The sequence below is a fragment of the Micromys minutus genome (genome assembly GCF_963924665.1).
Source record: "Micromys minutus genome assembly, chromosome: 12".
In the NCBI taxonomy this organism is placed as follows: domain Eukaryota; kingdom Metazoa; phylum Chordata; class Mammalia; order Rodentia; family Muridae; genus Micromys; species Micromys minutus.
Window position 1 is genome coordinate 28,701,095 of NC_137981.1, and position 25,172 is coordinate 28,726,266.

At 37.9% G+C, this 25,172-nt stretch overlaps 1 protein-coding gene across 12 annotated transcripts in view; it reads right to left on the minus strand.

Moving 5' to 3' along the window:
• Window positions 1-25,172, minus strand: part of PBRM1 (polybromo 1) — a 70,143-nt gene that overhangs the window by 17,040 nt on the left and 27,931 nt on the right. For 6 of the 12 annotated variants that reach the window (XM_080926605.1, XM_080926601.1, XM_080926603.1 and 3 more), the window contains 6 exons: window positions 21,056-21,267; window positions 10,780-10,962; window positions 9,339-9,496; window positions 8,527-8,790; window positions 5,926-6,071; window positions 4,226-4,383 (listed from right to left, as the gene is read on the minus strand). In XM_080926605.1, the coding sequence (XP_080782731.1) occupies window positions 4,226-4,383; window positions 5,926-6,071; window positions 8,527-8,790; window positions 9,339-9,496; window positions 10,780-10,962; window positions 21,056-21,267 (1,121 nt within the window). Of the gene's footprint in view, window positions 1-4,225; window positions 4,384-5,925; window positions 6,072-8,526; window positions 8,791-9,338; window positions 9,497-10,779; window positions 10,966-21,055; window positions 21,268-25,172 lie in introns of all 12 variants that reach the window. The other 6 variants (XM_080926604.1, XM_080926600.1, XM_080926596.1 and 3 more) reach the window with 1 other exon arrangement.

Consider the following 25,172-nt stretch of genomic DNA (forward strand, 5'->3'; position numbering starts at 1 on the left):
CACACAAAGTAGAGAACATTTCCCTTTCCTCCTAACTCCCCAAATAAATTTTAGCTGACTGCTTGACTTTGTGGGAAGCTTCCTGAAGCATGAACCTTGCAAAAAAAAAAAAAAAAAAAAAAAAAAAAAAAAACCAAAAGCAACAACAACAAAAAAATATGAGCCTGTTTTGTCAAATATGGAATTCTCTCAGAAAGATGACACGATTATACTTTTAAAAACTAATTGTCCATTTTGGCTACTACAGCAATACTACCGTTGACTGGGCAATTTCTAAAGGACAGAAAAATTTCTAGTTCTAGGAGACAGGAAGTCCTAAATGGAGGTGCCAGTAACTGATACGCTGCTCTTTACTACACAGGAAAACTCTTGGTGTCTGAAGCATAATGGGTAACAGAAGCACAGAGATGAAAGTTAAGAGTAAACCAACTTCTGTGACCTCTGACTGAAATAGTGTCTATTGACTCAGTGCACAGCTCTTAGGACCTAGTGTCTCCCAGAAGATCTCACTGGCATTAAGTTTTGACCTATGAATCCTTGAGGAACATATACATTGAAACCACAGCACATTAAAAGGCAAGTTAACCATATATCAAATGATACACATTTAAAAAGTGGGGACTGGGATGTTTTGGGAAATGTTCTGTTTCTTTGCAATCGTGGAGATGTGTACTGGCTGATTTTTTTTTTTTTTTTTTTTTTGGTCAACTTGACACAAGCTGGAGTTACCACAGAGAAAGGAGCCTCAGTTGAGAAAATGCCTTCATGAGATCCAGCTATAAAGTATTTTCTCAACTAGTGATCAAGCGGGGCGGGCCCAGCTCATTGTGGGTGATGCCATCCCTGGGCTGGTAGACCTGGGTTCTCTAAGAAAGCAGACTGAACAAGCCAGGGGAAGCAAGCCAGTAAGTGACATCCCTCTATGGCCTCTGTATCAGCTCCTGCTTCTTGACCTGCTTGGGTTCCAGTCCTGACTTCCTTTGGTGATGAACAGCCATGTGGAAGTGTAAGCTGAATAAACCCTTTCCTCCCCAACTTGCTTCTTGGTCATGATGCTTGTGCAGGAATAGAAACCCTGACTAGGAAAAGATGAAACCCATGGCTTTATGTAAGTGTTATACTGTTGCATGCGCAGCCCCAAATAAGGTTTGTAAATTTCAAGTTTAGTTATTGTGTTGACATTAAAACTACATATTGAAACATGCCTTATTCCAAATTACAAGTAGATACTTAAGTGTTTACAAGCAAATGCTTAAGTGTCATTTCTAGTAGCAGTTCAAGGGATGAAAGAAATGTGGAGAGAGGTGACTAAAGCTTCCCATCTCAACAACCCTATTCTGTAAACAACAACCATATGCTAAAATTACCCTACAAACTACTGTCACAGTTTGTAAGCAAAAGGTCAGAATGAGGACAGATTCAAAAGCTGGAGTTCTGGGTGGGGTCATTTACTGCTTGGTCCCAGACAGCAAAATGGGAGAGTATAGCCTAGGTTTGGCTCAGCATCTGTAAAATCTAAAAGATCTGTAACATGGCATGTTGTGCTCCTAAACTGTCCATCTAATAGAACTATTTAGTGGGGTCCAAGATGCTTCAAATGCTAGCCATACTTTAGGACTGGCTTTATCCTTAGATGATCTGGATGGCCTGAAAGAGAGGGCTGGGGAGAGCTTCCAGTCTCCCAGCAGCCGTCTGCAGGTGACATTTGGTGACTGCTCATTTTCAGGAGCATCTACCATTTATTTTTCACTTAGTCACCATGCCATGGAGAATAAACAGCCTAAGTATCAACCCCAAGCTCCTCCCCCCTTTCTAAGTCTTGGAAGGTTTTTGATAGTTCATCTCTAGCTTCCTTGCCTGCAGCATTACTTTCAGCAGCTGATTCCTGGTGGGGCTTTGGCCCATAGATGCATCCTTGCTTGTGTCGTCTGAATGCTCACATAACTATTCCATCACTTGATATGCTGACTTGTACTTCCGCTCCCTCCTATCTTTATTCAGATTTTAGGAAAGCCCAGCTTTATCTATTTGTTAAGCTGTGTTACTTTTTTCACTTAGGAGTTCCAATGCCCTACTCTTGCCTCCTTGGGCAACACACATGGTACACAGACATATATGCAAGGAAAATGCACAAACACCTTAAAAATAAATAGTAAAAACAAAACAAAGCTAATTATAAATCATAATAACACATAATTTTAAACTAAGCACTTGAAGGTTAGGCCAGCAGATCTGAGTTTCAGGTCAGCCTGGTCTAAATATTGAGTTCTAGGCCAGTCAGGGGTTCACTGTGAGACATTGTCTCTCTTTTAAAAAGAGCCTGAGCCAGGCATTGTGGTGTACAATTAGGAGGCAGATCTCTGTGAGTCTGAGGCCAGTCTGGTCTATATGGTGAGTTCCAGGGCAGTCATAACTATACCTATCCAAAACCAAAAACAAAGACACTAAAAACATTGGAACATTTATGTCATGGATAATTTTTTTAAAGATTCTTTTGGTATCAGTTAATACAGTTTCTAAAGTAGTATATATGATTGTGAGATGAGCTATACTTCTTGAGTCTTCTAAGGTCCTATAAATATAGTGCTAAAAGCAATGTTCTTAGGGTTCTATGATGGGCTATGGTTTTTTTACTGTTAAAGAATAAAAGGTAAAAAAAAATCATTTGAAAAGTTGTATAAAACCTAAAATTAAATAAAAATCCAACAAATTATATAGTTGTTCTAACACAGGAAACTTCAGTCTCACCTCCATTATGCTTCATTTTAATCTCCTTGCTGGGTTTACACTAGGAAATAACTTTAGGTATCACATTAGTCTGGATCAGAATTTATAAGGAAGATATTTTCTGCTATAGAAAGGCAAGAGCTTAATAACTTTACTGCTCTTAGTTCACTTTCCCTATGGTAGAAAGTTGAAAATGTGCTGAATTACTAAACAGTTTACCATACCTAATCCTAAACATCATTGAATAAAGACTAACATATGTTTGAATCTGCAATTTTTCTTTGGTTGTGATCTATGGTGGCTTATTTAAAACCATCACCAATCTGGGGGAACTGGATGTAGTTATGCAGGTCAATGATGGAGTGTGCACTTAGCATACACAAGGCCCTGGGGTTCAATTTCTGATTTGGTTTTGGTGGGGTACCTGCAAAATACCAACCACTAGTGTAAAGCCTGAAACTAGTAGTCTTTTAGGAAGCCATCTCAAGGGATGTAGTGTGACTCTCAGGACTTGGAGAAACGTAACAGCTGGCCACACTGTTAGTATATGATAATATATAAAACTAGATTTTAGAAAGGGGACACCACTGGAAATACTTGGTAGATGACCAAAGAGAAACCAAGGCATTATGTTGGAATTGAGACAATAAAATGATCAAGTTAAAAAATCTAACATAGGACTGAAGAGATGGCTCAGCCTTTAAGAGCACTGACTGCTCTTCCAGGGGTCCTGAGTAGCACTATCCCAGCAACCACATGGTGGCTCACAGCCATCTGTAATGGAATCCAATGCCCTCTTCTGGTGTGCCTGAAGACAGCGACAGTGTACTCTCATATAAATCAAATAAATAAATCAATCTTTTTAAAAAAAGTTTAACAAAAACTGAAAAATCAGGCTACTGTATTTCCTACCTTATTCTTATAGCACTGTTCACACCACAGCTATAATGATTTGTACCTCACCTTACAGCTCTACTCAACACCAGTTTGATTTCCTTTCAAGAATAATCATGGTCTACAAGACCTACTATGTCCCAGTATCTAGAAAGCTCAAAGGCCTCATTCCTTACACCATATTCCTTCCCTTGCTTTAGCTATCCAACCCTTTTAGATTTCAAACAAGAACAGATAATCCGAGACAACTCTTTTGTTGCTCCTAGAAGAGAGCCTCAAATAATTCTCTTTTGTTTATTTTAAAACTTCAAGGATCCATTCATATGCCATCTATCAGTAAAATGTTGGCCGATCATATAATCTTAGTTCAACATTACTGTCAATCTTCTTCGTTTTATTTTCATTTAAAACTTTAATTACGACCTAGTGTTCTCTGTTATTTATTTACTGACTTTCCAATCTTTGTTTTTAAGAAAGCAAAGACTTTTGATATTTTTATGCGCTGAAGACCCACCACCAGGAGTGTGCCCTGCAGAGCAGCAGTACTTAGTCAACGCTCTACAGAACAACTGTGATGAAGTGATGAAGAAGGACAAATACCTACCCAGAATACAGCTCATGGGGCAGGTTTCTTCCAGATTACTCAGAAACACTTCTTTTTTGTAGAACATTTTTGTGGGCTCATGTTCTGTTTCTTCTGGGTGAATGAAGATAGGGCCATAAAAATATGCAGCTCCATCTCGGACCCATACTTTTTCAATTCTTGGGGGTGGATAGAGAAATCAAGTTATAATAGTTTCAATTTTGAATTATTATCTAATAAAGATGCCCCTGCAATGTTTGTTTATGAGTGCTCTGCTACATGTGCACCTGCCCGTGAGAGGGCATCAGACCCTTTACAGATGGTTGTGAGCCACCATGCGGGTGCTAGGAACTGAACTCAAGCCTTCTAGAAGAGCAGCCAGTGCTCTTAACCACCGAGCCATCTCTCCAGACCCCTAAAATGTAGCAGCATATAGCATTTAGAGGAATTTCATGGACTCTCCTCACTCTTTAAGATACCTCTCAGAGAAGACACTCTGAAAGAGAGAAAAGAACATTTGGCCACTCTGGGGATAAAAACTTTAACATAGTATCAAGGCATGTAACTATGTCATTTTATTTAATTCTAGGTTTCAAGATGAAAACAACTAACCATCTGTCACTGGATTTGACAAACATTCCTTCAAAATAGAGGGTCATAGATCTTTGTACAAGATCCAGCACTAAAACACTTTCCTGCTGAGATGTTGTACTGTCCTATCCTATTTATCAACTTAAAATCAATAGTATTGTCTCACATTTTCAGGGTTTCAGACATAAAGCAACATTTCAGTGAGAAATAACTCCAACCTTCCAGTTTCCTAAACCAACTTACAGGAGTCGTCCTTGAAGGCTCTACCCTCAACTCCATATTGTATTAATTAAGAATGCAATTAGCCTGATCTTCTAAATACTACTTGTGTGTAATTAGCCACATTTAAGAGGCTGACATTCTTGTGTGGCTTATTACAATAGCCTCCTAGCAGATCTCCTGGACCCTTTACAGTCTCTTCTTAATAAGGAGAAAGCAGAGCAATCCTATTAAATCAGAAATCAAATGTTACTTTTTAACTCTACAAAAGTTCAAGTGCTCACATGGTCTCTGAAGCCTTACATTGTTTGCATATTGCCTATTACCTCTACTGACCACCTTTTACAGGGTTCACTCTGCTGGTAGTAAGTTGCAGACTTAAGAGTGATATACTTATGTCTCAGGCCTTTTTTTATATTGGCCATTAATTCTGCTTGGAATGCTTTCCCTGATATTCACAATTCTTACATTTCTTCATATTAGCCCAACTGTCAGATTCTTTGTAAAATCTATTCAAACCATTCTCTCTGTTCTGAGCACCTTACATGGTCCAATTTCAACAGGATGTATCAGGATCTAAGATACAACTTTATTTACTTATCCAAGATGCCTGTTGTCTATATTCCCATTTGGATAAAGCTCTATTGAAGTAAAATTACCTTTCAATCTTTGAGTGTTTGTTTTGTTCCAGACAGGCTCTGGTCTGGAACCTTTGCTCTTCCTTCCTTAGCTTTCCAATTGCTGGGATTATACACATGTGTGCGCTCTTCTACTTGCCACAGAAGTAGGAGCAGGAAAATGTGGTGTGAGGAAGCTTGAAAATTGCCAGGGGAGGGACTTCTGTCTTCATTCTATTCGTGTGGAATACTAAGTCTCAAATCTTAGACCCAACCTCATCTTCCCTAATTTACCTGCCCACACGAGGGCGCACCAAGCCATGGGATTTGATGAAGACACAATCGCCAACCTTCAGCCACATGTCATTGTATCGAAGCTGCTCAAAGTAGTGGCAACCTGGCTCACCATTGGACATCTCCACAGGAACATCTTCTTTTTCCTGTGGAGAGGAACTGGTTAATAAAGGCAGAAAACTAAAAAGAAGCATAAGAAACAATTAACAATAACTATAAATAAGCTTTCATGAAAGTTGAGAAACCAAACATTAAATTGTTGAAATCAAACTCATAATCAGGTATTTATTTCAAATGTATCATTTTTATAAAATGTTATGCTAAGCATTTTTTATACTTGCTTCTAATTCCTATGGAATTGATCTTTTCAGAAAAAAAGTATTGGAAAGAACTCATTAGCATTCATTTCAAAGTGGACAAATTCACACAACATTCATATAGTATAAGGAACAAATTCTTTGTAATGTCCCTCTTTACTGTATTTAACTTTACAAACTTTCTTCCTTTCCTTTGTGGTAATAGGGATAGAAACTAGGACTCTGTGTGTGCTAGGGAAAAGTGCTGATATCTCAAACCCTTTATTTGTTTTTAAAACTGGGTCTTACTAAATTGGCCTTGAACTCATTCTACAGTTCAAGCAGGTTATGAACTTTTCTCTCTCTTGCTTCAATCTTCTAAAATCCTAAGGTCATAAATATGTGCCACCAGCTTCTTCCTGATACTATCAGTATAAAAATTAAGCTTATTTAATCTCTCCTAATGACATAGTTCATTATTTCCCACTCTGGAAAGTAATACTCCTTTCTGATCTCTCATGGACTCAGAAATATAACAAGTTGGCTTTGAACTTGCTTTTGTGATACTGAGTCTGCCTACAGCTTCTGTCCTAATCTGATTACTTCTCTAGTAAGATCCCCAGGGAAAGCTACCATTAGCACAACAGAAATGAGTGTAAAAACTAGTTCCTCACACCACAGAAGCACAGAGCAAACATATCTGCAGACTGAATACGAAAGAGGAAAGGCAGAGCAGATAAACTCCAGGAGACATGACAGAGTGACAGGGTTGAGGCCCGTTTGGAATGTCCGCCTGAGACTTAACTCTTCATAGACCTGTTCTCCATTCCTGGGAGGGCAGATGAACAGTCTGGGGTAAAGGAGGCACTAGCTGAGGAGGCCCACACTTTCAAAGAAAAGCAGAAAGGAGGAGAGTCCAGGATAGAAGTTTTTCTCTTCTAGATCTGTTCCCAAAAGGTACAATATTCTCCTATGCTGGCTTCTTACCTACTACCCTTAGGGAAAAAGAAAGGCTGGCACTTTCCCCTGGTCTCTATTATACTGTTTTCATTTCTTCATGTCAACAACTGGTATGTTTTGCATTTTTATTATTTTTGTTAATTCCATCATGGCAAGAAACAATGGAGCTTCCTGATATAAACATGATGCGTTCTGGCTTTGACTAAATTAATAATCTGTCAGCTACTAGCTGCAAGTGATGTACAGCAAATGACCTGATTTGTTTTGAGCCCCTCAGGTGGGGTTGTTGGAAAGCATAAGTGATACAGAAATGTTAGTAAAAAAACCTAGTAATCAAATGAAATATAAAGTTTATTTTGAATAATCAGTACCTGTCTAAGTAAAACATTTCTTTGCTTGATCATGTTTTAAAATGGCTTGATGTCACTTATAAAAATACCATTTCCTCAGCCATATTTTTGATCCCAATACTCAGGAGGTAGAGGCAGGCAGATCTCTGTAAGTTCAAGGCCAGCCTGGTCTATACAGTAAGTTCCGAACAGCCAAGGCTACACAGAGAAACTAACTGTCTTAAAAACCAAACCAAACCAGACCAAACCATTTCCTTGATTTTCATATTGATATTCATCCTTGAGTATATCAACAGAAGAAGGGCAGTCTTCTGCTGAATTTTGCAGGGTATGGAATATAGTTTGCTCTAGCTTTATACAATGAACTAAGAAGGATTTTTGTCTCTAGACTATCAAGTAGTTTAAACAGCTTTTTTTTTTTTTTTTTTTTTTTTTGAGACAGGGGTTTCTCTGTGTAGGCCCTGCTGTTCTAGAACTCGCTCTGGCCTTAAACTCATCTACCTGCCTCTGATGCCTGTGATTAAGGGCATGTGGAACCATGACCAGGTTAAGCAGCTTTCACTCAAAAGTGAAAAAGAATTCGCCTACTCAGTACTTACTGGGCCATCTCACTGGTCTCCTTGATTTACTTTATGAGTATTTTGCTTGCATGTCTACCTGTGCACCAAAAGTGTGCCTGCAAAAGTCAGATTCCCCAGAACTAGAATGACAGTTAAGCTCCCTGTGAGTGCTGGGATCGAATCTGGGAACTCTAGTATAGCAGCAAGTGCTGCTAAGCCATTTCTCTAGCCTCTATCCTTCATTTACTTTTAAATACTACTTTAAATTTTTCTTCATTTTTTTTTTCTTTTCCCTTAGGTTCTTCCATATTGTTTGACCAAGGTTCTATACCCTCAATCTTGTTTTTCTTTTTTGAGTTTGAATACATCAATTTACTTTCTGAAATATTCATTTTAAGGTTAAAATTATTTTCTAGGTGGTTACTACCCACATACCTTTTCCAAGTTAAAACTGTCTTCAGTTCGATTGTCATCTGAGTTGTCTGTATTCTTCTCATCATCCCCTTTATCTGCATTTGCAAATACAGAGGCCACTCGAACCACGGGCAAAGGCACATCCCGAGGGACAAACCTAACTGAACTGATTGGCATGGTCCACAGTTTAATTTTCTTAAAAGATTTGGTTTTGGCAGAATACCTCGATTCACAGACAAAAACATCCTCATCGCGAAAGTTTTCTGGACATAATTTAAAGTATTCCTGGGATGGGAATAATAATACAAATAAATAAAAGTTTTTGAAAATTAACTCAAAAATTAAAAAAATAAACAACTGTTAATCAACCTAACATTGAACTATAAAAACTATCTGACAATAAAAAGTAAACGGCCAGATAAGTAGGGCTATTTCCTTGGCTATATTCCCTTTAATTATAAGTTTTATTTATTTTGTCAACTGCCCTTGAAAATAGATTACTTTCATATAGTTAAAATGTCTTAAAGCTTTGTACAGGTCTCATGTATATACACTGACAGATAATGCACTTTATTATCTAAAAGCAAAACTGGTATTTTTTTCAGAAAACATCATCCTTGGAAATTAGCCCAGCAACATAAAAATGTAATATATTTGTATATAGATAAACTGAAAACAGCAAATGGTCTCTCATAAGTATATTCATGTTAATTTCTTATATACAGACACAGAATAAAAATTTTTGAAACTTTCTAATTTTGTAAATACAGATTTTTATATTTTAAAATTATATTTCCAGGGAATAATATCATTGGAATGAATGAGTTTCTTACCTTGACAAACATAACTACACATTTGCCTAGAATTTTACTAACAGGAACTTTATTGTAATAGTCACTCTTAAAAACTTCTTTCTCTAGAAATTTTCGTGTAGCCAAATGGAATGTTTCATTTGGCCGATAAAACCAACAGCCGTATAACCATTTTTCACCTCAAAAACAAAGAAAAAAATTATTAACAGAAATCACATATTCTTTGCAGAATGAAAGTATTTTTAGAAAGCTTTTATGCCAAGGCTTAAACATTAGTTTTATATGAAATTTTCTAAACAGCATTATTTTAGACGAAATAATATTTTAAAACAAAGAAGCACAAAGAGGCCCAGAAAAGGTCATTTTACCCTTCAGAGACATGCGACAGAGGAGGTCAGACAGGCTGCTGGGGTCAGTACACACTGTGCTTCACTGAGCGTGTAGGGACAGGGACGGTCATTTTAGCAAAAAGGTGATAGAATCCAAAAGCATTTCACCTGATTGACAGCTTAAAGAACTAGACTGCCGGCATCACACTCTTAATTCTTGTTGGCTACATTCTTAATGCTTCAGAGCCAACTTTATTTTTACATCTTATTTACTTTTCTGTTGAGACAGGTTTCACTGTAGCTTAGACTGGCCTCAAGCTTATTCTCCTGCCTCAATGTCTTGAGTTTTGGGATGGCAGGTCTGTGACACTAAACCAGCTTACAGGCATTTTAAAAGGAAGGCTTTTTGACAATAAATTCTAAGCTCAGTTACATATTTGTGACATTCATTGGAAAAAAAGTTTGTTAGATAAAAACATAAGTCTTTTGCTCTTCTGAATCTTTGCCATCACAGAGCTTAGCTCTAAGTATTACTGAATAAATGATTCTTTCTACCCATTAAGAAGTTACATTCTGACTCAATTGTGACACTGCCAAAAAGTGCTAGAGCCCATGTTTGCATATGGTTGGGTGGTTAATTATATTTATTAATACACTGAACATTAAATTTATTGATGTACCTAGTGTTGAAAGGCTTAAATATGAGTTAAAATTTTTTCTTTCTGGTGATTAAGGAAAAAGAAATTTAAACAAATGTTCATGTGGGGCTGAAGAGATGGGATGGTTAAAAGCACTGGCTGCTCTTCCAGAGATCCTGAGTTCAATTTCCAGCAACCACATGGTGGTTGACAACCTTCTGTAATAGAATCCTATGCGACAATGTATTCATATAAAATAAATAATTCTTAAAAAAACTCAATGTACATGTATGAGGGTTTTGCTTGCATGAATGTATGTGTATCATGTGTGTGCCATGTGAGGGCATCAGATCACGTGGAACTAGAGTTAGGGACGGTTATGAGCTATGATGTAGGGATTGAGAACTGAAGCCAGGTCCTTGGCAAGAGCAGCAAGTGCTCTGTAGCTACTGAGCCGTCTTTCTAGTACTCGTCCTTCAATTTAATCAAACTTACCAGCTGAATCCTCCCAAAGTCTTTCAATACAGACAATATGTGGTTGTAGATTGGCCTCTGCAGGTTCAACATAAACATAATCTCCAACATGATACATGCTATTTTTAAAGCTGCAGTCCTGGCTGTATGTACGATGCAAGCCTGAGAGGCCTGTAGTACCTGAGGAATCTTCACTTTTTTCAGCTTCTTGGATTAAAAAATAAGTAAATAAAAGACACTCAGTAAAAGATTGTGACTGTCAGAAAAACATCCAAACAACACATCACACTAATACATTTAATTCTGTCTCTTCCTTACTCCCCCTCCCTTTTTTGAGACAGGGTCTCTCTATGTAGCCCAAACTAGCCTCAAACTTGGGGGTCCTCCTGTATTAGCTGCTGGGATTGTAGGGTTAAACCACCACAGCTGGCTACACTTAGCTCTTTGTGTGGCATTCAAAGAGGTACAGATGACGTTCAAATAAAACACTCTCAGAAGATAGCAAGTCCCAGGTGAGTGGGTTCCTGCAAGCTCAACTGAACTCCCTAGACTTGTTCCCCAAGACTCATCCTACGACAGCCCCACTCCCTCAACTAACCACCTGCCCCTTAGTTACTCCTGCTCCCAATTCTGGCAGTCTCCAGCTGCTCAGGTGCAGGCCATACCACTCACAAGAACAGACCCCCCCTGTAGCAACCAAAGGCCAAGCAAGTAGCCAGAAGTCAATCCCCCAATCAGAGACTCCCTACTGATTCCACGGTCAAGCAGGTCACCAGAAATGGAGACCACAAATCTCAGAACACTAAAGAGAAAACAGAAACCAAGAAAGAAAACCGTTCCAACAAAAACAAACTCAGAAACCAGCACCTAGACCTATAATCATTCAAAACCCAGTTTTGGGCACTGACTCAGTGGTTAAGGGCACTGACTGCTCCTCCAGAGGTACTGAGTTCAACTTCCAGTAACTACATGGTGGCTCACAACCATCTGTAATGAGATCTGATACCTTCTTCTGATGTGTCTATAATGTACTCACATACATAAAATAAATAATACTTAAACACACACACACACACACACACACAAAATCAACAGCAGCCAGGGCAATATGGCACCCCAAGAAAATGACCTCAAAATCAACTATAGGAAGATGACAGAAAAGAAATCGAGGAAAAGACAACAAATAGGAAGAAATCAATAAGTCCCTTAGAGAAAGCCAAGAAAAAACAAACGTAAAGAAAACTACTCAAGATCTTAAAATTGAAATTAGAAGCAATAAAGAAAACACAAACTTAGGGAATATTGGAAATGGAAAATCTAAATAAGTAAGCAGAAATTACAGATGAAAAATCACCAATAGAATATAAGAAATAGAAAACAGAAGATATAATGAAGATATTCATCAGTTAAGAATTCATTAAATCGAAAAAGATCCTGACACAAAACATGTAGAAAATCTGAGACACTATGAAAAGACCAAACCTAAAAATAAAAGGAATAGAAGAAAAAGACTCCCAGTTCAAAGGCTCAGAAAACAAGTTGGACCTGCCCTCTCTTCCACATAATAATCAAAATATTAAATATACAGAAGAAAGACTATTAAAAGCTACAAGGAGAAAAAGCCAAATAATATAAAAGCAGACCTAGTAAAATTATACATGACTTCTGCACATAGATTCTAAAAGCCAGAAGGACTTGGACAGATGTTTGCAAATTCTAAAAGAACATAGATGCCAACCCAGACTAATATACCCAGGAAAACATTCATTCATTAACGATGGAGAAAACAAGGCATTTCATTACAAAACCAAATTTAAACTTTACCCATCTACAAATCTAACCCCACAGAAGATACTAGAAGGAAAACTCCAACCCAAGGAAGTTAATGGGAAATAAATAATTTCACACCAACAAAACCAGAAGGTAAACACACACACACACACACACACACACACACACACACCCTCCCTCTCTGACCCTCTCACTCTCTCCCTACCCCCACCATCACAATAGCAGGAATTATCAATTATCATAAAAAATTAGTATCTTTCAACATCAATGGACTCATTTCCCCAGTGAAGACACAGACTAACACTAACAGAATGGCTGTGAAAGCAGGTACAAGAAATACACTTCTACATCTAAGACAGATAGTGCAGTACCTCAGAATAAAGAGCTAGAAAAAGATTTTTCAAGCAAACAGATCAAAGAATCAAGCAGGTGTAGCCATTCTAATATTTAGCAAAATAGGCTTCCAACCAAAATTAATCAGAAGAGATAAGAAAGGACACTTCATACTCATCAAAAAAAAAATTACTAAGATGATGTTTCAATTCTGAATATCTATGCCCCAAATGCAAGGACACCCCACATTTCTAAAAGAAACATTAAAGCTTTAAACCACAAATCGAACCCCACACATTAGTGATGGGAGACTTCAACTCTCATTCTCACCAATGAGCAGGTCATCCAGACAGAAACTAAACAGAGGGGGAAAAAACCAAACCCAAACCCAAAAATCCAAAACCCAAACAAAACACACACACACACACCCCAAAACAGAACTAACTTATGACTTAAATAGACCTAACAAATATCTACAGAACATTTTACCCAAACACAAAAGAATATACCTTCTAATGAGTTCCTCATGGGACCTTCTTCAAAATCAACTATATACTCAGTTACAAAGCAAGTCTCAACAGATACCAAAAAAAAAAAAAAATTGAAATAACCCAATAACCCTCTGTACCTTATCAGACCACCACGGATTAAAGCTGGATTTCAACAACAACAACAACAATAAGCCTACAAACTCATGGAAACTAACAACTCTCTACCAAATGACCACTGGGTCAAGGAGGAACTACAGAAAGAAATTAAAGACTTCCTAGAATTCAATGACAATAAATGCACAACATAGCCAAACTTATGGGGCACAATAAAAGCACTGCTAAGAGGAAAGTTCATAGAACTATGTGCCTTCATAGATAAATCAGCTAGGTCTCATACTAGTGACTTAACAGCACACCTGAAAGCTCTAAAACAAAATGAAGCAAACACACCCAAGAGAAGTAGAAGACAAGAAATAATCAAACTCAGGGTTGAAATCAGTAAAATAGGAGCAAAGAGAACAATACAAAGAATTAACAAAACAAAGGTCTACAAAACTGGAAAATCTAAAAGAAACAGACAATTTTTTTTAGAAGATAACACTTACCAAAGTTAAATCAAGATCAAATAACAATTTAAATAGTCCTATAACCCCTAAAAATAGAAGCGGTCATTAAAAGTCTCCCAACCAAAAGAAGCACAGGGACAGATGTGCTTCCCCACCCCCCAGTAGAGTACAGAACTCTACCAGACCATCAAAGAAGAGCTAATACCAATACTCCTCAAACTATTCCACAAAACAGAAACAGAAGGAACATTACCAAATTCATTTTATGAGGTCACTGTTCCTCTGATACCTAAACCACATAAAGGCTCCAACAACAAGAGAATTTCAGATTAATTTCCCTCATGAACATTGATGCAAACATACTTAGTAAAATACTCATCAAACCGATTCCAAGAACACATCCACCATGATTGAATAGGTTTCATCCCAGGAATGCTGGGATGGTTCAACATATGAAAATCTGTCAATGTAATCACTATATAAACAAACAGAAAGAAAAAAAACCACATCATTTCATTAGATACTGTAAAAGCTTTTGACAAAACCCAATACCCCTTTATGATAAAAGTCTTTGAGAGATCAGGGATATGAAGCTTTTACCTATACATAAATAAAGCCAATAGCCAACAGCCAACATCAAGTTAACCGGAGGGAACCTTAAAGCAATCTCACTAAAATCAGGGACAAGTCAAGGTAGACAACTCTCTCTGTATCAATTCAGTACAGTACTTGAAGTTTTAGCTAGAGCAATAAGACAACTAAAGGAGATCAAGGGCATACAAATTGAGAAGTCAAAGTATCACTATTTTCAGATGATATGATAGTATACAGAAGCTACTTCTAAAATTCTTCCAGGGAACTTCTACAGCTGACAGACACTTTCAGCAAAGTGGCTTGACACAAGATTAACCAAAAAACCAGTAGTCCTCCTATGCACAAATGATAAACAGGCTGAGGAAGAAATCAGAGAAATAACATCCTTCACAATAGCCATGAATAAAATAGAAAATATCTTGGTGTGACTCTAACCAAGCAAGTGAAAGACATACATGACAAAAACTTCAAGTCTCTCAAGAAAGATACTTTAAAAGGTATTGGAAGGTGGAAACATCTCCCTTGCTCATGGATCAGGATATTAAAAATGACCATATTACTAAAAGCAATCTGAAGATTCAACATAATCTCCATTAAAATTCCAACACAATTCTTTACTTGAAAAAACAATACTCAACTTCATATGGAAAAACAAAAAGCCCAAGATAGCTAAAACAATCCTGTACAATCAAAGGACTTCTAAAGGTATCACTGTCCTAGATCTCAGACTGTACTACAGAGCAATAGTCATGAAAATTGCATGACACTGGCATAAAATTAAACAGGTTAATCAATGGAATTGGATCAAAGACCCAGATCTAAGCCTACGCATCTATGGACACCTTATTTTTTATAAAGAAGACAGAAATGTATAATGGAAAAGAGAAAACATCTTCAATAAATGGTGTTGGTGTAACTGGATGTCAGCATGTAGAAGAATGCAAATAGACCCATACCTATCACCCTGCATAAAACTCAAGTACAAGTGGATCAAAGACCTCAACATAAAATGAGATACACTGAGCCTGGTGGTGGTGGTGTATGACTTTAATCCCAGCATTCAAGAGGAAACAGCAGGTGGACTCCTTAGTTCAAGTCCAGCCTGGTCTACAGAGCAAGTTCCAGGACAGCCCAGGCTACAGAGAGAAACCCTGTCTACAAACCAACCAACCAACCAACCAACCAACCAACCAACCAACCAACCAACCAACCAACCCACCCACCCACCCTTGATCTTTTAGGGCCAGTAAGAGGGGACAGGGGTTAAGAGCATGACTATTCTTCCAGAAGTCCTGAGTTTAATTCTCAGGAACTACAAGGTGGCTCAAAGGGAAATGTGACTCTCGCTGAAAGAGGAGACATCATGATGAATGGGAAAGAGAACGGAATGACCGTGGTGTGTGCGTGTGTGAGTGAGTATGGGAACAGGTAGGATCAGGCCTGGGGAGAATGGAGGGAGAGACAACTGGATTAGGAGGGGGCACATCTGTGGGATGAGCTAGAAACCTAGGGCAATGGAAAAATCCTAGGAATTAATGAGGGTAACCCTAACTAAGATTCCTAACAATGGGTGGATAAACAACTTGAACTGGGCATTTCCTGTAACCAGGCAAGACTTCCAGTGGAGGAACTCGGACACCAACCCAGCCATAAAGCCTTATAGCTACAACTTGTCCTGCTACAAGATATGCTGGGTAAAGGTGTCATAGAAATTGTGGAAATAGGCAACCAATAACTGGTTCATTGCCATGCCATTGAGACCCATGCCATGAGAGGAAGCCCACCCCGACACTGCCCAAAGGGCCAGGACCAGAGGCTGGATAGCCAGCCCAGAGAGCCACAATAAAAGCTAACACCAATTGGAAAAAAAAAAAGGTAAATCTTAATGATGGGAATAGATTTTAAAATCTATTCTATATTCTATAGAATTGAGAGAAAATAGACTAGCTCACAGATTGGTGTCTAGCCTAACTGTCATCAGAGAGGCTTCACCCAGCAACTGACTAAAACAGATGTAGAGACCCACAGCCAAAAACATTAGGAAGAGCTTGGGAGAAAGGATTGTTGGAGCCAGTAGACAGAGGAGTCAAAGACACCACAAGAAACTCCACAGAATCAACCAATCTGAGCTCATAGGGGATCACAGAAGTTGAACTGCCAACCAGGGAGCCTGCATGGGACACATATGTTACAGTTGTGTAGCTTGGTTTTCTTGTGGGAGTCCTAACTGTGGGAGAAGGTGCTGTCTCTGACTCTGTTGCCCGCCTTTGGGGCCCTTTCCTCTTACTGGGCTGTCTTGTCTTAATAAGAGACCTTATTGCAACTTGATATGCCATGGTTGGTTGATACCCCTTTTCTGAAGAGAAATAGAGGAGTGGTTTGGGAAAGAAGGAAATGGGAGGAGAGGAGAGAGGGGAAACTGGTCAGCAGGTAAAATAAAAAAATTAAAATTAAAAAAAAAAAAAAAAGCAAGTCCTAGTATTTTTGAGTCTCTTAAGACAAAGGAGCTGTAAACATTCAATGGAAAAAGGACAGCCTATTCAACAAATGGTGTTGGTCCAACTGGCACTCAGCATGCAGAAGAATGAAAATAGACCCTTTCTTATCTCCTTGTACAAAACTCAAGTGTAAGTGGATCAAAGATCTCCACATTAAACCAGATACACTGAAACTATTAGATGAGAACGTAGAAAAAACCTTAGAACACATAGGCACAGGAGAAAATTTTCTGAACAAAACACCAATGGCTCAAGCTCTAAGGTCAAAGATTAACAAATGGGACTTAATGAGATTGCAAAGTTTCTGTAAGGCTAAGGACATTGTCAAGAAAACAAAACGGCAGCCAACAGAATGGGAAAAGATCTTTACCAACTCCACATCAGACAGAGGCCTAATATCCAAGGTATACAAAGAACTCAAAAAGCTAGACACCAGAGAATCAAACAACCCTATTAAAAAATGGGGTACAGAGCTAAACAAAACAAAACGTTCTCAATTGAGGAATATCGAATGGCTGAGAAACATCTAAGGAAGTGCTCGACATCCTTAGCCATCAGGAAAATGCAAATCAAAACAACCCTGAGATTCCACCTCACACCAGTCAGATTGGCCAAGATCCAAAACTCAGATGACAGCAGATGCTGGTGAGGTTGTGGAGAAAGAGGAACACTTCTCCACTGTTGGTGGGGTTGTAAACTGATACAACCACTCTGGAAATCAGTCTGGCGATTCCTCAGAAAATTGGAAATAGTACTACCTGAAGATCCAGCTATTCCACTTCTGGGCATATACCCCAGAGACACTTTAATACACAACAAAGATATATGCACCACAATGTTCATAGCAGCTCTATTTATAATAGCCAGAAGCTGGAAAGAACTCAGATGTCCTTCAGTAGATGAATGGATACAAAAATTGTGGTACATTTACACAATGGAGTACTACTCAGCTATCAGAAACAATGACTTAACCAAATTCTTAAGAAAATGGCTGCATCTAGAGAATATCATCCTGAGTGAGATAACCCAGTCACAAAAGAATAGACATAATATGCAGTCACTGATAGTGGGATGCTAACCCCAGAGGCTCGAACTGCCCCAGAAACAACTCACAGACTGTGTGAAATTCAAGAAAAAAAGAAAAGAAAAGAAAACAAACAACAACAACAAAAAAAAACCCATTATGCTCAATCCTTACACACCAAGAAAACGTTGACTAATTCCGGGTTACATCCTGTTTTACATGTACTTTTTGCTCATTGTAATTAGTAAGACCTTAATGCAGAGTATCAAACCTTAAAAAAAAAAAAGAAGAAAAAAAAGCCAAGCACTGACAAAAATGTATTTGTATACATTTATGCAAAAATGTTTAAAGTTTTTTCTTTTATCTTTGTTTTTTAAAATAAAGTTTAAAAAAAAAAAGAAAATATAGGAGAAAAAAGAAAAAAAAAAAAAAAGAAGAAATATAAAATGGAGCCTGGGGCCTCGAGCCTCTGTGAGATAGTTTCTTTCCAAGAAAGATTCCAAGGGGATTATATGAGTGTGGATTTGTGTTTATAACCCAATCCCAGAACAACTGGACAGCCTCATCTAAAGCTTTATGTTCCTTGCCTTACTCTTCAGGCCCAGAAGGAGACTTCAGAGTGGGACAGGCACAAACTATTCACTCAAACTCTTTGCCCCCAAAGAACCAAAAAGGTCATAACCCTCTTCCAAGTAAAACCATTTGTAGATGTTTACCTATTAAAAGCACATTTTTAAATGTTTTGGCAGCGACAGAGATCAAATAAGGCTGTATCTGTATTAGGCAAGCTCTCTACTACTGAGCTTCGAATATCTTACTTTAGGCCAAAGCATGTAGTCTTCCCTACTGTTTTCTATCACGTAGTATATAATCAATGAAGTCTTGAGACAGGTACTATTTTCTTTCTGGGTAAGCTGCCTTCTGACACCTGGTCATTTAGTATAGAGCATCCACATAAACTCTATGGGTTTTTCCTGCATGCTCACTTCACCTTTCTTCCTCAGAGAACAGCCTTATTGGGGTTCATGGCCAATGCCAGTTCTACCACACTCTGCCATATCAATGTGGCATGGTCTCAGACATAAAAAATAAAGAAAGAAAAGCATTTACCCTGCGGTGATAACTCCCATAAGCGTTTGGTTCAGACGCTGCCCTTTGATACTATAACCAAACTTCTAAAGTAATAACAACATCTTTGACAAGGTTTAAGATCAATACAAAGAAATAAAAATGAGCATGTAGTAAGGATGCTTTGGTTGAAATTCTATTAAGTATATATTTTATTTTAAATATTAATAGAATTGTAGCTGAGAGAGGTACATCTCATTTATAAATTGTAAAACTTCTGAGTCTTGCCTGTGGCTGTTGGTATTACACGTGGCACCTGACCAGCAGCTCTTCTAATGTTTCTCACTCTAAGAAGCTTGTGCTTACACTTTTTCCACATCCATTTTTTAAAAGGATTTATTTATTTATTTCATGTATGTGGATACACTGTCGCTCTCTTCAGAAACACCAGAAGAGGGCATCAATGCCCATCACAGATGGCTGTGAGCCACCATATAGTTGCTGAGAATTGAATTCAGGACCCCTGGAGGAGCAGCCAGTGTTCTTAACCCTGAGCCATCTCTCCAGCCCCGCATCTGTAACTTCTTAAGGATAGGTTCCCATAAATTAAAATGCTGCCAACATTAAAATTTAAATGTAAGTGCACATTCCAAATTAATCTCCAAAAGTTTACACTTACTTAAATCCCTGAGTATCTAAGGGGTTTGGTTTCCTACTTCCTCTCTCTAATACTGACATTATAGTAAAAAACATGCTAGGGAGCACTGGGGAGGCAGAGGCAGGTGGATCTCTGAGTTTGATGCTGGCCTGGTCTATAAAGTAAGTTCCAGGACAGCCAGCAACAGAGAAATCCTGTCTCAAAAAAACAAAAAAACAAAGTTTTGCCAATTTTAGTTAAAAAAAAAAAAAAGTTTATCCAATAGTTGATTAACAGAGTAAAACCCTGTGATGTACAAAGCAGATCTGTAAAGTTCTTAAGAATTTTGTATAAACTGTACAATCAGGTGTATAGAAGAATCTTAATCCAGTTGCATGGCTACTCTGGCAAGGGATCAGATCCAAAGATAGGATCCAGCTGGAACCTAGACACACCCTGGACTACAGTATGATTTGGATGGAATACAAGCTTGCTCTTAGTATACACCTTAATCCCTAACAATGAGGGTAAGGCTAGTTTATATAGGAAGCAACCATATTTGAAAGTGACAATTCAGAGAAAGATTTCATGCTTCAAGTCAATTTTGTTTTCTGGTCTAGGGGAAAATATCTAAGAAAGTTTGATGCTACAGAGTAATACAACTTTGGTAGTTAAATATTTCTAGTTAACTATGTAACCTGAAATGCTATTCAAATTTTGTCACTTGTGTTGATGCATACCTATCATGGCAGCACTAGAGGCATAGGCAAGGAGGATCACTTAGTACTGGCACCAGCCTGGGTTATACTGGGAGGTCCTACCCCAAGCTCCCCACCCTCATTATCCCAGAAAATAGATTTTTGCAATGACAAAATTCCACTTTCAAAATATTTGCAAAGTTGGCATATGATTCTAAGTATCCCTTTTAGGATAACATGATTAAAATGAAACTAGAAATGTAGTTCAGCTAAAACTTCATCTACTTGTCACGTTGTTTAAGAGGAAAGCTATATGGCAGCAACTGATGCTGAGAATGCATATAGCCTCTCAAGTATTTGGCATAAGGTCACCACACTTGTCACCTAATCCTGTCATGAATATGATCCGTGTCAGAAGTAACTTAATCAATATGACAACCGAACAGATGATGACAACAAGAATTCTATCTCATTACATCTTCTGTGAAATAGTCTACCACCTGAATCCTCAACCAAAGACTCTCCAGGGCTAACTGTGGTACCTGCTAGAACAGACTTTAGTATTTCTTAAAATTTAATAAGTAAAAAGGAACCAACCTCTTTTCTCTTCTTCTCGTTTCAGTTTATCTTCCTCTATTTCTTTAGGTAGTTTTTCCTTTTTTTCTTTTTCCACATCGTTATGCAAATGTTTTGTGGTATAGCTGAGTGCTGGAGAAAGAAGGATCTCTCCATTTTTGCAGAGTTCATCACGAATCCTAATAAAAAACTGCTGAAGTTCTACTGCATCCTCATATATTTCGGAATCTGTCCTATAATGGCAACGAGAGTATCATTGACACATGAACTGTTTCTTTCATAATACCTCAATTACATGTTCATAATCCTATCAAATGCTTTACTATGTCAATTGATATATTAACAATATATAGGCTCAGTTAGAAGGGTGCCCCCACTAAGTTTGTTAAAACATCTGAGGACTCAAGAGATGGCTCAGCATTAAAGAACACTGGCTGTTTCTCCAGAGGACCTAGGTTTAATTCCCAGCACCCATGGCAGCTTACAACTGCCTGTAACTCCAGTTCCAGAGGATCTTCTGGCTTCCTTGGACACTGCACATATGTGGGGCACAAACATACATATACCATACACATACAAAATAATATTAAAACAAAACAAAAAACACCCTCTGGAGTATCTGAGCCACACATTGTGGTATAAGTCAGTGATCCATCACTTAGAAGGTGGAGGCAGGAGGATCAGGAGTTCAGTTATCCTCATTTACATAGTAAGCTTGAGGCCAGTTTGGTCTACAAGAGACCCTGTCTCAAAAACAAAAAAACAAACAAACAAACAAAAAGAATAAAAAACAAAACAAAACAAAACAAAAAAACCCAACTGAGTACGTGAGTTGCATCTCCGTCTCCTTATGCTCAAGGCACACACTTTTTTCTTACTCATGTCAAAGGAAAGGCGTCATACATTTCTCAGATATATAGGCCTATATAAATCAACCAGAGCAGAAGGAGCTAGCAGAATCAAAAACTGTACTATTGCTCTTGACCAAATCCAACCCTTAATTTGCATCTATTTTCTTTCTATTTTTGGGGTGGTAGGGGTGGTGGTATGGTTTCAAGATGAGATCCACTTGCCTCTGCCTCCTGAGTACTGGGACTAAAGGCATGAGCCACCACTATCTATTTTCTTAACTGTAGTTAAGTACTAGGATAAAAAAGGCTGGACCTATTTTCTTAACTGTAGACCCAATTTATAGAAAGTGATAAAAGACTTAAATTATGTCTTTTTTCTTTTTTAGTCCTAAAGCATTGCTACCCTGACTGGTAGGACTCCCTAAGAACTGATGCTAAGTTATAAAAGTATGAGAATATCCTATGTAATAACAAGGAAAGGCCTGAGAGATTATCTACACTTAATTTCTCAAAAGTAACTGACTGATTTGGAGGGAATTAGTAGACACAAATACTCCAAGAAGGAAAAAGTTGTGTGTCATGTCTAGTATTTGTCTAAATTTCTTTCCATGCTATTGGGAAACTATGAAGAATAAGCTTTGAGACACAGGTTCACTTATACCCAGACTGGTCTCTAACAAGGTAGGAAGCCTAGGCTAGCCTTGAACTTGTATGATCTTTCTGCTTCCACAGTCAAATGTTGGGATTACAGGCATAAGTCATCAGGGATTATGGCAAATATATTATTAACAGTTATGCAGACAAAGCAAGGCCAATCGGCTATCTCCTGACACACCAGGTATCACAGTTTTGATGACTCTCCCGTCAACAATGGGAACTGGTTAAGAATTAATACTGCCAATAACCTAAATGGGTATTCTAGAAAGGTTCTAGAAACATGTTCTGGGATCTGAAGATGGTAATACTTTTGGGAAAGCAATAAAAACAAAACAAAGTAAGGAAAGAAGTCCCCTAAGACACCAATTTTGAAATCTTTCTTGACCAAAGATATCTGATGTTTGTTTTCTTAAAATTAAATTCATTTCGTAATAGCTTACTATTTTAGTGGAAAATTGTAGGTGAAAATACACATTTGGTAAGTTACTGTTACACTGAAAGAGCAGATTTGTAATACCTGGCTACCTAATGTAATTAAATTTTGTGTAATTCATTAAGCATCTGATATATAATTTACTTATTCAAAAATATTATAAACAATTTATTAATTTTTGCTTTGGTTGTTCTTAAAGATTTCTGCAATATAATCCTAAGTTTCAAAAACATTCTGCTGGGAAAAAAGTAAATAGTGAAATCTGTTAAGAAAATAATAAATAAGGGCTGGAGAGATGGCTCGACAGTTAAGAGCACTGGCTGCTCTTCCAGAGGTCCTGAGTTCAAATCCCAGCAATCACATGGTGGCTCACAACCATCTGTGATAGGATCTGATGCTCTCTTCTGGTGTGTCTGAAGACAGCTACAGTGTACTCATATATATCAAATAAATCAGTCTTAAAATAAATAAATAGCCATGAGTGGTGTAGCATGAGTGGTCAACAGCCACGACTCAGCACTGTGTTGTTCTGACTGCTGCTGTGAATAAACCACTGCTATCTGTGCCAGCTTCTTTGTTTTTTCTATTATTCACTGCTCAGATTCCTTGTATTCCATTATTCTCAGTAGGGGATATGTGGTAATGAGGAAGAATATTCTGGAAATCTACATGTGTATTTCATATGAATTTATTTACTTAAACATCTAGAGTGCCTAAAATTAATGTGAACATACTAGATAAAAGTGTTATGTATAATTCACTAAACAGGTGCATTTGAAGGCATTCCTTATTTCTTCTTTTGGTTTTGTGAGACCAGCTCTTATGATGTAGTCCAGGCTGGCCTAAAACTCAGAATTCTTCTACCTCTGGTTCCATGAGCTGGGATTTCAGATATAAACATTTGGTTTATCAACTCTTCTTAAGAAAGTTTTTTTTCCTTTGTGTGTAGTTATATGGGTTTGTACATGTTCATCTGTATGTTTGTGGGTGTGTGTATGTGTGTAGAGATCAGAGGTCAAGGTCAGATGTCTTTACTACTTTCTATCTTATTTTCTGAGACTGGCTAGATAGCTCCAAGGATCTTCCTGCTGTTCATACTCACCTACCTTCATTCTCGAGCACTGCAGTTACAGGCCTGTGCCAGGATGCTTGGCTTTTTTTATAATGGGTGCTAGGAATCTGCATTCAGGTCTTGCACAGCAAGAACTTCACACACTAAACATCTAGCCCTTTTTATTAACTCTTATGCCACAAGACATCCCAATACTATTTTTATTTACAAAAACTAAAATGGCTTTTGTTGTATTTCTTAAACATTTTAAAAATTTAGGTGTATGAGTGCTTTCCCTGCACATATATCTTTGCATCACTTACATGCCTAGTGCCTATGAAGGCGAGGAGAGGGTGTCAGGTGCCCTGAAAATGGAGTGACATGATTATGAACCAGCATGTAGGTGCTGGTAAACACACCTAGATCTTTGGGAAGAGTAGTTCTGGGCATGAGAAAAACTATATGGATTATTGCCTCATAAAAATGTGTCTTTATATGAGACCGTATCTTCCAGCCCTCAAAAGCAAGTCCAGACTCACTGAACTCAAGGCATAATGGGACCACAGGAGAGTCTTTAGATTTAAAGACTTCTTAAACTGAGAAAAAAAGCAGACATTTACATTTCATGAATGTACTGCTACAACCCATGAACCTAGAGCATGCTCATTAACTAGTACTCACCTAACAAAAATTACTTGAATGAAACCTTGTATAGAATATGACTTTAAGATACCTCTACTTTCCTCTTTATTTCTATCCCTAGTACTACATAAGGAACCATTTCCTAAACATGCTAATCAAGGACCCACCTCAAACTCTGTTTAGGAAAACTCTGGCCCACAAAGTTTCTTACACGACTAAGTTTTCTAAGTGTTGGGTTTTAAAATGCTAATCACATTTCCTTAAGTATTAGTCTTATTCTAACCTCAAGATTTCAAGCTCTTCAATATAGAGCTCAACAATGCTTATCATTCATGTCTGTGTTCCATAACTGGTGACTGTCGGCAGCAGCGTTCTCAGTGGGAAACAAGTCAAGGATATCACCTAGTAGCTGTTAAATTATAAACTTTTATGCTTGCACATCTCTAATTCTTCCCATGAAAACTGAAAAGATTATCAGTTGCCTAGAAAAGCATAGATGAGTCA